The sequence below is a fragment of the Ahaetulla prasina genome, chromosome 8, assembly GCF_028640845.1.
Source record: "Ahaetulla prasina isolate Xishuangbanna chromosome 8, ASM2864084v1, whole genome shotgun sequence".
Taxonomy (NCBI): domain Eukaryota; kingdom Metazoa; phylum Chordata; class Lepidosauria; order Squamata; family Colubridae; genus Ahaetulla; species Ahaetulla prasina.
Window position 1 is genome coordinate 35,178,234 of NC_080546.1, and position 12,181 is coordinate 35,190,414.

A 12,181-nucleotide genomic window follows, 5' to 3' on the forward strand; every position below is an offset into this window, starting at 1 on the left:
TGCCTTGTGACTCACTCATTATTCCTTATGGGAAAAATTTGTTTAGTACTCATCATTTTTGGTAGTCATTGCACCTCCCAGAATCAATTAAGGATGAGTACCGATGTACCACTCTAGATAAAATAACAGCATTTTATGTGCATAATTAGATTTAATCAAAGTAGTAAAAGTTATGTACTAATGTGACCGTTGGGTTAAAGACTTCCTAGCTCAGGATCTTTAAGGTGCAGGTCACTACTAATTACACTCCCAATCATATTGCCGGGAAAGGAAGTCATGCTGTGAGGTTCCTGTTGTAGAACCATGGTAGAATTGGATTTTTTATTTGAAAGGAACATTCTGCTATTATATTATACTACTGTACTGACAGAAGTGTACAGTATAGACCATTCCTATTAAAGGTGTTGCCTCTTATATAGTTGTTCTTTTAGTATCTGAACCTACTGCAATCACTCCCATATATCTTGTGTACAGAAGCAGAAGTCTAGATCTAGAGCAGGAGTAGTCAACCTTTTTATACCTACCGCCTACTTTTGTATCTCTGTTAGTGGTAAAATTTTCTAACCGCCCACCGGTTCCACAGTAATGTGCCGTCTATCGTCATCTGCGCATGCCTCTCGCGCATCATGGATTGGGTTTGTGGGGGAGGTGCTGGCTACCAGCTCTGCTTGTTTGTTACAGCTGCGTGGTGTGGGGGGAGATGCGCGAGCTATTCTCGGATGAGGCTCTTTTGTTTGCGGTCGCACTATAGCGCCATTAAATTTCACTTACGTAACGTGAACTAAACTTATGCGCGGATGATACAAGTAGTATATTTTCAGAAATTTAAATTGTCACAGAGAATTTTATGAAAACCTAATGAAAATGTTTTTAAATAATGCTATGAAAATTTTTTTAAAGTCAATTAAATTAAAAAAAAAGGAAAGTGCTTCAGTATGGGACAAAACCCCTACTGCCCACCATGAAAGCTGGAATGCCCAATAGTGGGCAGTAGGGACTAGGTTGACTATCACTGATCTAGAGTAATTTAAAGAATGTAAACTTTAGGTTGGTTACTTCATTCTACGTTCTGTGTTCCATCTTAGCTTGCAGCATCTAAGTGACAATTATTTCTTTTGGTCAGGACTAGAACCTATCACTTGAACAATCTCTAATCAATTAAATAATCTCTAATCAATCAATTGCATGCATATAGCATAACTGATATTGGATTAGGAAAAACTGTATTTTGCTTGGCAAGTTAAGAAACCTTTTAAAGAAAGTTTGTCATGAAAAGCTTTTATGAATATAAAGTAAATAAAAACATGTACTCTAAGTAACTTATTATTAACTTCTGCCTTAAACTCACATTTTTCTTTGATCAAAGAAAATGATCAAGAACATTGTGGGTTGTTGTTTTTTTAATCTTATCTCCATTTGCCTCAGAGTAACCATGTATTAGTTGCACTGCACATATACTAAGTATGTATATACTACACACAAAGTAATCTAATTTAATTTATTGTTCAATTTATTGTTTGAGAAGTAATCTTGGCAAAATAAACTAAGATGAATTTTTGTTATATAGTAGAAAAGGTGACATTGATCATATCTTCCTCTTATTCCTCTCCCTTGTCTTTATTTTTCCTTCTTCTTCCTATCTTTTTTTATCATTACAACTCCCTAAACATCCCGAAAAAAAATTCCAATAGTGGAGACAAAACTAGTGTGCTGTAAATGAGTACTGCCACTTTCAGCATTAATTTTTATAGAAATATAGGGGAAGTTGAAGGAATAATGATGTTACAGAAAATAAAGTCCAAACTTCTGAATCACAGAGAATCCTTTTTTGTGGCATCTGCCTTCAGGTCTAAAAACAACTTTCTGATGCCAACTCTAAAACTATTCCTCTAAAGTTGCCTTTGTTTGAAGAAATGTAGCACTAACAACATTTCTGCCAAGTGAAAGAATGAAGCTTGTTTGGCTTTGTTTGTACTAAAGCTACTTGCTTCCCATATGTAACCTCACTGGAAATGAGCCTGTCTTTAAGAAATCCCTTTCTGGATTTCAGCTCATTCCTTTATTTTGGTTATGGTGAGCTAAAATATCAATTGCTCCTTTCTATAGGTGGGACTTTCAGGGCCTGTGACTTCCACTATAAACTTTTTTATGAGTTCCACTTCCTTGACTCATTATTTGACATCTTCTCATCAGGCATATCAATGGTGGAATGATTAAAAGAAAAGAAAATACAGTATTGTTTTAACCATTCTTCTCCTTACTTGAGATGGGAACTGGCAAAATTCTTGTTATAGAGGGAGAGAGGGAGGGGAAGGGGGAGGGAGGGAGGGAAGGAAGGAAGGAAAGATGGATGGATGGATGGATGGATCACATCAATGAAGGAAATACAGGCAGTAGATTTGCCGGCTTAGGTGGTGAGAAAAAGCTCAACATTTCTCTATTCCACTGGTGAACATGCAAAAAAGAAAAAAAGAAATAAATCAAATATTTAATATCCAATATTTAATCTTTGACCTGGTGGTCTAAGTAATTTTAATCTTACAGAGTTTATCTGCTGGGTACTTGCATGATGGATGGGCCTGAAGCAAACATATTATATTAATTTCAAGGTGGACATTATGAATTGTTATAGCCCATTAAGATAAAAACATATGTATATAATATTTATATCAATTGTTGATTATAGCAGGTACAGATTACTATAATTAAATCCTATTATTCAAGGGCATCAGCACTTATAGGTAAAGGTAAAGGTTCCCCTCTTGCCGACTCTAGGGGTTGGTGTTCATCTCCGTTTCAAAGCCAAAGAGCCAGCGCTGTCCGAAGAAGTCTCCGTGGTCATGTGGCCGGCATGACTCAACGCCAAAGGCGCACGGAACGCTGTTACCTTCCCACCAAAGGTGGTCCCTATTTTTTCTACTTGTATTTTTAGGTGCTTTCGAAACTGCTAGGTTGGCAGAAGCTGGGACAAGTAACAGGAGCTCACAGCACTAGGGATTCGAACCGCTGAGCTGCCGACCTTTCGATTGACAAGCTCAACGGCCTAGCCCCTGAGCCACCACTTATAGCTTCCTTAAAACAATCCATTAGCTCCAGAACGTAACATTTTAGTTACTTTAAAAGTAGTTGTAAGAATGTTCTTATGTACATGTGATTATTCAAGTTAATTTCAATCTTTTATTGCAAGGTCAATCCAAATAGCTGACAAACAGGCAATTCCAGTTATCAAACATAATACAGATAAAGCAGCAGTTCAAACCATCTTTTTTTGTGTGTGTGAATTTATATCCCGCCCTTCTCCGAAGACTCAGGGCGGCTTACACTGTGTTAAGCAATAGTCTTCATCCATTTGTATATTATATACAAAGTCAACTTTTATTGCCCCCAACAATCTGGGTCCTCATTTTACCTACCTTATAAAGGATGGAAGGCTGTTCTTCAGTTCATTTTAAAAGTTTTAGCTGAATGTAAACTTATGAATGTAAACTTATTTGAATTCATAAATCTCTACTGTTTCAAAGGCAAAATGTATATTTTAGTACTTTTAAGAGGATTTCTAAATCTATTCTATTAAGACTATTTCATAAATGTGTTTTGTTTTTTATATTATCTATTTTCAGTTTGTTTTAAGTATTCTGTAAAATGTAAGAAACACACTGAACATTGCTGAAGGATACCAGGAATGAGAACCAATCCCTTTTCTCAGTTGTAGAAATGACTTATTTGATATAATTAAAATAGAATAATGTGTAAACATTAACTCAAGGCATATGAATTTAGTGGAGCAAAAACTATGCACAATTCCTGACTCAAGCGTACTGGAGTTATATTGGAGTTTGCATGACTTTTCAGCACTTTTTCATACAAATGTATATATAGTTTTAACAATGCAAAGTAGCAGTTTATATGTAATAGAAAGGGTTATTATATTTGTTGTTCGTTGAAATGCACACGTTCCTATAATCTTCCCATTCCTATTTAATTTAAATGAACTGGGATCCACCTTTGAAAACATACTTCTTCTACTCAAATGACATTTCTTCATAGGCATATGCATCAGGAAATCTGTGTGTCATGTATGATGAGCCACCAATGAACTGAAAAATCAAGCTTGGCTGGACTTCTCTTGTATAAACATATGTATTTGGTAGGTAAGTAAATTTTAATGCAGTCCTTGACTAGCATCTACACTGATATCTAAAGTTCTACAAAAAAATGATAAAAAGAAGTTAAGAGTTAAAAATGAAATAAAAGGTGAGAGGATGAAAAATTTGAAAGTATCAAGGAATGTAATTTTATTAAACAGTATTTGTTGCTTACTCTCATGGTGATTACGGCATTTATATAGGCTTAAATATGAACTGCTGACTGGATATTCAGTCTTCACAGAATAAATTGACAATATTGTTCTTTTCTTAAAAGAAATGACTACCACTAGCAAGAATAACTCTGAATTAGTGCAATGGTGAGTAAGGTTGCCAAAAGCAAGAATATAAAAAAGAGAGCAGCCCATTAAACCACTTTTTGTAAAAATATCTGAGTCATTATTCACTTTATGTCAGCTACCAAGTTCAAAGTTAGTGAGGGTTCTGAGAAGCAACTTGTGCCTCCAATTATTTCACTTCCATTGTATTGAAAAGTTTTTGAGTTGAATTCATCTAAATAAAGTACCTCCGCATGAATTTCTGTCCAATTGACTGGAAGTTGAACACAAAAAGAGCCTTTCTCTTTTCCAATACTTTTTTTTGGGGGGGGGGGATTCAATCCTTTCTCCATTCCTTCACCCGCACCCATCTTCTCTTCATGTTTTGTCTTGATAGAAAAATGTACCGTTTTGTACGGCAATGAAAGCCCCGTATCGGTTAGTAACTGCAATCCAGGCTTCGTGCTATTCATTGGGGAGATTTTAATAATGTTTCTCCAAACCCCCATTTATGCAGAAATAAACTATAAACTCAGATGTCAATGTGAGTGTACTCCAGAATCAATTATTAGGGCTGACCTAATCTTGCTCCACCCCTCCACTTCCATTCTTTACATCAAGAAATTTATAAGGTTAATGTTCCTATGCTTGCCTCCCCCCCCCATGCTTTGATTTATTTGCATACATAGTTGGCGCAATTCAGTTTAGTTATGTGGTCACCTTCCTTTCTCCACGCCCAAAATATTATCGCGCCGACTTGACCTTTATAGTATTTCTCAGACCATTTTATTTTGCAATCGACGCGGGACTCCCCCTCCCGTTTCTTCCCCCAACGATTCTAAGAAGGGGGAAAAAATGGGGGCGCATCCTGGCGGCGACCGCCTTTGTCCCCCCTTGAACCTCGCGAGGAAGAGCGCTCGCAGTTCGGTGTGTAAAGTACAGCCTAAGAGCCTGGGGGCACCTTCCTTCTTCGCTCTGCCTTGTGTGCGTGTGTGTGTCTCGTCTCCTCTCTCTCTCCTTTTCTCCCTCTCCCTCCCCAGCCTGTGTGTGAGCTGCGAGCACCGCCGCCGCCGCTGCCCTTTGATCCCTGCATTAGTGTTAGTTAGGGGCTTGGAGACACACAGGGAGCAGCCATAGACACCGCCGCACCAGCCTTCATTATTGGCACCGCATATGAGCACACTCTCTCCCCTCGTCCATTAGATCCATTTCCATTGAGGAATATTGCGACCGGGGACAGACCAGGTGCACGACCGGGGGGCAGAAAAAGAAAAGGTGGGGGAGGAAGGGCAAGGAAAAGGGGAGCGGGGAATCCCTTCTCCTTGGCTCCAGGAAAAGCGGCTTTCCAACCGCCTTCCCCCCCCCCCACTTGCCCACGAGAAGAAAAGCAACCTCTGCTGGGCAGCTCCCCTTGCCCCGCTTTGTGCCTGCCTCTGTCCCTCTTTGGGATTTTTTTTTCCTTTGGTCTCCCATTAAACCAAGGAGGAGAATGTGAAAAGGGGGGAAAATGCCCAGGAGGAAGCAGGAGCAACCCAAGCGCCTCTCTTCACGTAAGTGCCCCCCTTTTTTCCCCCCTTCTCTGTCCCCCTACCTTCCCCTTTCCCTTCTCTGCCTGTCTCCGTCCTCCCCCTCTGCAGCCTCCTCCGTTGTTTTGTGCATTAGTTTAGGGTTACAGAGGTGAAACTGACAAAGACAGCACCCGGGTTATGCCTCTTTTAGGTCTGAGCTAAGGCAGCCATGTTGGTGATGAACAGCCTTGTGCCCTTTTAATTTTTTTCTCCTCTCTCCCTCTCTCTCTCCCACTCTGTGTCTGAGTGCGTCTGTGTGAGCGCGAGAGAGGGAGTGCGTGTGTATGTGTGTGTGTGGCTTTCCCTCCTCTCTTTCTTCGCTCTTCTAGCTCTTTCCCCTCCCCTTTCTTTTGATTGTGCATTTGTGTGCGTGTACGGACGGGTTTTTCCCGTTTAGTCTGAAGGGGGTCTTTTTTTTTTATTGGGGTGGGGAGTCGTAACTGGAAGGGTTTCTGGTGTCTTGTGCGGAATCGATTGCGAGGTCCGTCTCCGGCTAAAGGTTGCGGCTGGGCTGGTCGGCCTCGGAGCCGGGGAGGAGGCGGGAGAAGGCGAAGAGCGGCGGGGAGGGCGAGGCAGCGGCGGGGTGGAAGTGGGGAGGGGGGGGGAATAGGCTAGAGGGACACAGGAGAGTCCGGGTCTGCCGCTTTGCCGCCGCCGAGAAGTGCGGGGAGGGCGAGAGGGAGATCGTGGCATGCGAGGTCCCTGCAGAGCAGAGGGGGTGGCGGAGGCGGCGGCATAGCAGCGGCGGTGGCAGGCGAGCTGGAGTCTGCTTCGCCTCCTCGCTGCAATAAAATGAAGGGTCAGATGCAGCCTCAGCGAGCCAGAGGTTTCCGCGTCTCTGCCCCAGAGCAGACCAGCAGAAGGCAGGAAGGGCTTGAGAGCGCACGTCGCCCCCACTTCTCCCCACCCGGTGCGGGCAACGCACATACTACACCGCAGTTCCCCCCCTTCCCCGCCGGTTTGCGCGCCCCCTTGCACCCCAGTCCTCCTCCTCTTCCTCAATTCTTCGCAAAGCAGTTAACTTTTTCCTTCTGCTTCCCTCTGGAATGGAGAAGCGGCCGGGCATTCTTTGCAGAGAAGGAAAGGGAAATATCTTCGGACGAATAAGAGAACACATTTTAAAAGACCTTTAGAGCGACTCGGGGCTCCTTCTGGCTGGCCTCCAAAGAAAAGAGGAATGAAGGCGGGGGTGGATTGGAGGGGTCATTTCTTCCCCCCCCTCTCCTCTCCCTGCCTCCGCACCGACATTCAGTGCAGCCTCGCTTGGCCCCTCCCTGGCTGCGCCCCGAGGTTCGTTGTCGGCAGGCTGAACTGCTTATGTGTCAAAGCCACGGTCGGTCACCTGAAGTTCACCCATTGAGGGGGAGCGAGAGGAAGGGAAAACGAAGATTGTGGCGGGTGGCTGCTGAGGAGGGGTGCTTGTGTGCGTGGGAGGTGAGCGAGGGGAAGAGGCGATCGATTACTGGTTCATATGTATAATTAACGAGAGTTGATAGAGGGAACGATTCCCCGGGCTATCAAAGCGCCCCCTCCCACTTTTTTTCTCCCTGCCGCTCTGTCCTACGCTCATAGCCACTTCTTCCTCTCTCCTGCCGCCCCCCTCCCTCCCGCCGCCCAGAATACAGGATCAGCCTGGCACACATGATCCGGGGCTGAGGTAGGGAAAGGCAGGGCACGGCATGGCACTTGGGGGAGCGCGCGCGCACAGCCTTCCTTTTCCTTGCCGCGTAAACTCGGGGCTGAAGGGCTTCCTGTTTGACCCCTCCCAGCACAGGGCTCGATTCCACACTCACCTCCCCCTCCTCCCCCGCCACCCTGCTGTTGGCCTCGCGATTTTAAAAGGAATATATTTATAGTTAAAAGCCAGAGTGGTGCTCCTAGGAAAACCGAATTCAGGAAGCTTGCATAAGTGAGTTTCCTGAACCCGCAAGGGACTCCTTTTGCTATTCCCCTATTTTCTAGTAGGGGGGAAAAATGGTGATAGTGATGCTTTGCAAGAAACTGAGGAGAGAGAGACGTTTGTGTTTTAAAAGGGCCTAGTTGTGAAATACCACACAAGACAACATAGGAACAAATGAGAATTTGAAATATGAAGTTGTTTTGTTTCTAACTGGTGTGTGTGCGCGCCAGCGCGCACAAAGTCTGGGCGTAGAGTTTGGAAGGTCTGTTGTGCTTGCTCTTAAAAGAGAGCAATGCAAGCAGCTGCAAACTGCCCTGCTAGTGACCTTGACCTGGCCCTGGCTCTGCTGCCCTTTCTGTCTGTTTCTCCAGGGCAGATATGAAATTCTGTTTCCATTTTAGCTCATTCAGGAAGGATTTGTCTTGCAAACAGGCAGTTTCTACTTTTGCTTTTGGGTGTATCTGAATTTTAACTTTGCCTCCCTACCCAGAATTGCAAGTTTTATTGTTCACTCTGGCCAGCTGCTTGTAGAGAAGTGAACATTATTTAAATTACAAGGTGCACTGGAATATTTGGAAACCTTGAGAGTTTTAAAAAATGTGGTATCATGTTTCTCCAGTTGTGATGCTTAGTTTTAATACATTAATGATTTTTAGACATGTATGCATCAGAAGGGAAAACTTATTTAGCCTCACTTCTGATGAAATGTGAACTACTTTTATTATCAGTATATTTTAGAAAATAAAAATGTTAATTTGTTATTGAGGCTTCCATAAAATATGATAATTTGGTTATGTGTGAGAAACATTTGTAATTGTTTGTTTTCAGTGGGAAATTGAGATAAATGTGTTCTTTGAAAAGAACCTAAGTATTCTACAGCTCATTATAAGTGATAAGTGAAGCTTGCTTCTGAAAAACTAGCTATGCTGAAGTTGAAAAAACTTATTTCTGAACAGATGTTTTTAAAAAATTAGTGTATATTTTAATCGATTGCTTTTAAGCAAGAGAAATTAACAAGCAAGTCCAATGCTAGCTAAGTGTGTTTAAATGTGGGCAAATATAACTAAGCTTGGGTGTTTTATAGATTAAGATACAGTATTTATTCCTCCAAGGTTGCATTTCAGAAATGTGATATTAATTGAAATAAAATGCTACCTTATGATTGTGATGGACTTTTGCAAGTACTAAAAAATAAGTTCATTCACTTTGTGAAAAGTTGAGATAAATACATGGGGAAAATTTTGATCTAAACATATGTCTTGAGGAAAAAAAGATTTTATATAGCATAAAAAATAGAAAATGACAGTAATTGTAGGAGTAGAGAACATTATATAATATGCTGGTTAGATAGATGGATGGACAGTCAGAGCAGAGCAGATTTTCTTTTGCAACTTCACCTTCTGGGATCAACTGAATTGATCCAGTAACAAGGCAGTTGTTGAAAGAAAATCTAGAAAGCCTTATTACTGGTTCTCTGAAGAAATGAGGGAAATGTACAACTCTGTCAATTTCACTGCAGCTCTGCAAACCTGGGAAAAGTTGCAAATATTTGCAGTTTTGCAGCTGCAGTAGCAAGTAGCCAGGTTCTATTGTGAAAAATGCTTGGTTGCAAAGAATACTGAAATGCTAACCTCTTGACTTTACAAATCACATTTGCTCTTAAATAGAAACAAAAGGAATGGCATCCCTGCAGCCAGGAAGGCTTCCCTTGAAACAACCAGATTTTTAAAAGAAAAATTTCAGTTGACTAAACCAGTCCACATATCATGTACTAAAAATATGAGGGAGGGGATTTTGTTACTATTCATTAGCAAGAAAGAGGACAGAGAGAACTGAAAGTGTTGTTATGCATGTTCTCTGTATTTTGACAGAATTGAAGAAGATTGTGGGACAACTACAAACTCTTTTGATGGATTGGGGAATGAGGAATAGTGTGTTCTTTTGTGTTTGTGTTTATTTTACAGCTATGTATTTTAGTTCTATTTACTATTTTTAATGAGGAAACATTTGATAATGTATGATGTTTCTACTAATGACTTTCTTTGAACCTTCTTCAATTTATGACTGTCACCCAGAAATGTACCTAAAATACTCCACAATAATTAGCATTTATAGAGAATATTTGATACACCTTTTAACCAGGAAGAGTAAATTGGTATTATTGCTTAGAATTTTGAGGTTATGAACTAAGGTTTTCAAGTCATTTTGAAGTTAGCAGAAATGGATAGGGAATTAAAACTATGTTCTAGGCTAAAAGTTCCCACTCAGATTTTTAAAAATATGTCTTACACCTCTAGCATTGCCAATAGTTCAACACATAATCAGAAATTATTTTCAACACTGGAAATCAAAAGTTCCTTGTTCTAATTTTATTGTTAATAAATCAGTTTGATATGATACTTCATACTTGGAATCAGATAAGGTATGAGTAGCAATGAAATATAGATAGTCCTTGATTTCCAACAATTCATTTAGTAACTGTTTAAATTTACAACAGCACTGAAAAAAGTGACATGACCATTTTTCACAGTTATGGACTTTGTAGCATCCCCATAATCATGTGATCAAAATTCAGATGCTTGGCAACTGGTTCGTATTTATAACTGTTGCTGTATCCCAAATAAATAAAATAAAAATTTTACCTGTATTGATGAGGAAAAAAGCGCAAAAATACACAACATGAACGCAGAAGTTAAGATAAGGCCACAAGGGGTTATGCACAGAGAGCTATCACGTGACTAATGCATGACACTTTGTTTGACTGGAAAGGGTAGCGAGTCACGAGGCAACTGACACCGACAAGTTCCAGCTTGCTCATTGAGTACAAAACTAACGACGAGTACTGGGACAAAATTTTCTCATCAAAATAGACCAAATTTGATGACTTTCAAAGCAGTCAAGTACCGAGGTACCATTGTATACAAGACCCCAGTTTTGCTCAAGTAAGTTATTCCCATAAAGTCACAGGAATGATGGGGTTATAGATATCTGCTAGGTTCTGCTTCTGTAAAATAGGAATGGAAGTAATTTATGCATGCAAAAGGTCATTGTAGGGATGGAAGGGCAGCCTTTAGATTTCTAAGGGCTCTATGAAATCTTTTGTGGCTCTGGGGGTCATATTTTTTTGGGCAATGACATACAAGGGAAAGGGCTGGAATTTTTTTAAGTTTCAGGTGAGTTCTTTATATTTCGTTAATTCTATTTTAATAGCTATATTACGTCTTGATTCACAGTGGAAGAAAATTGCCCTTTCAGATTTCAGCAACATAGTCAAAAAGATGCTAAAGTTACAAAAATGATTCTTTGAAGCTACAGACAATTGTAGGTTATCCATTAATGCTCTAGGAAAATAATTGTCAAGGGATAGAAGGTATAAATGAAGCTTAATTGGAGCTGGACAGAAAAGGAAGAAATAGTACAAATAGAATAGGTGAATTAAGTATATCCAATGAAATTTGAAAGTTTGGAGACTTTGGAAATTTTATGGTATAAAGAAGAACAGTCCAAAAGATTTGCAAAATACAGGGGTCAGCAACCTGTGGCTCTTTCACCCCTCTGCTGCAGCTCCCTCAAAATATGTGTCACAACCGCCAATGTGCAACACCCACCAGCATACGATTTATTGAGCTTTTCAACCCTGATAGCCAACCATGGATAAATCCAAGAAAAGAAAAAAGTTTCAGAAGAAAACAGAACAATTAATTCAACTATGTATGATAATTTTGTGGCCGCTCAAGAAATGGTCAGGCACGGGAAGGGTTTTGTGTTTTCTTTTCTGTGGGAAATGGGTTCAAATGGCTCTTTGAGTGTTTAAGGTTGCAGACCCCTGATGTAGTGTATGCACTTTCTTGGAACTTCCCTTCTAACCTCTAATAGGGAAGTGAGAATTTGCAGATATATATTCTACTAGCTGTAAATGATGGTGGAGATGCAAATAGGAACAAAAAACCATAAACAATCAGTTGATCATTGCTTGCAAGTTTAACAGTGTAACACAAGATAAGTTTCAAGTTATTCTAGTTAAGATCAAACTTCGATTTCTAAATCTTAGCAATGTATGTATTAGTAAAGAATCAGTGGAGTTTAGTGGCTGAGTAATGAATGCAGGATTCCAGTGTTTAAATTTATGGGTTTTAATAAGAGAAACTAATTCATATGTATAACTATTCAGAAAAAAAATCCTACTGAGTATGATGGGGCTAATTCTCAGAAAATGGATACAGGATTACAAGATTGCAGTATATTATGTTATAACTTTGCTACTAATCTCTACTAATTTTGTGAATCACA

At 40.4% G+C, this 12,181-nt stretch overlaps 1 protein-coding gene across 4 annotated transcripts in view; it reads left to right on the forward strand.

Moving 5' to 3' along the window:
* Positions 1-5,374: 5,374 nt before the first annotated feature.
* ZNF827 (zinc finger protein 827) overlaps positions 5,375-12,181 on the forward strand; it is a 147,602-nt gene continuing 140,795 nt past the window's right edge. For 2 of the 4 annotated variants that reach the window (XM_058192653.1, XM_058192655.1), the window contains exon 1: positions 5,376-5,973. In XM_058192653.1, coding sequence (XP_058048636.1) covers positions 5,931-5,973 — 43 coding nt within the window. In that variant the 5' untranslated portion in view covers positions 5,376-5,930. Of the gene's footprint in view, positions 5,974-6,627; positions 7,325-12,181 lie in introns of those variants that run through there. The other 2 variants (XM_058192656.1, XM_058192654.1) reach the window with 2 other exon arrangements.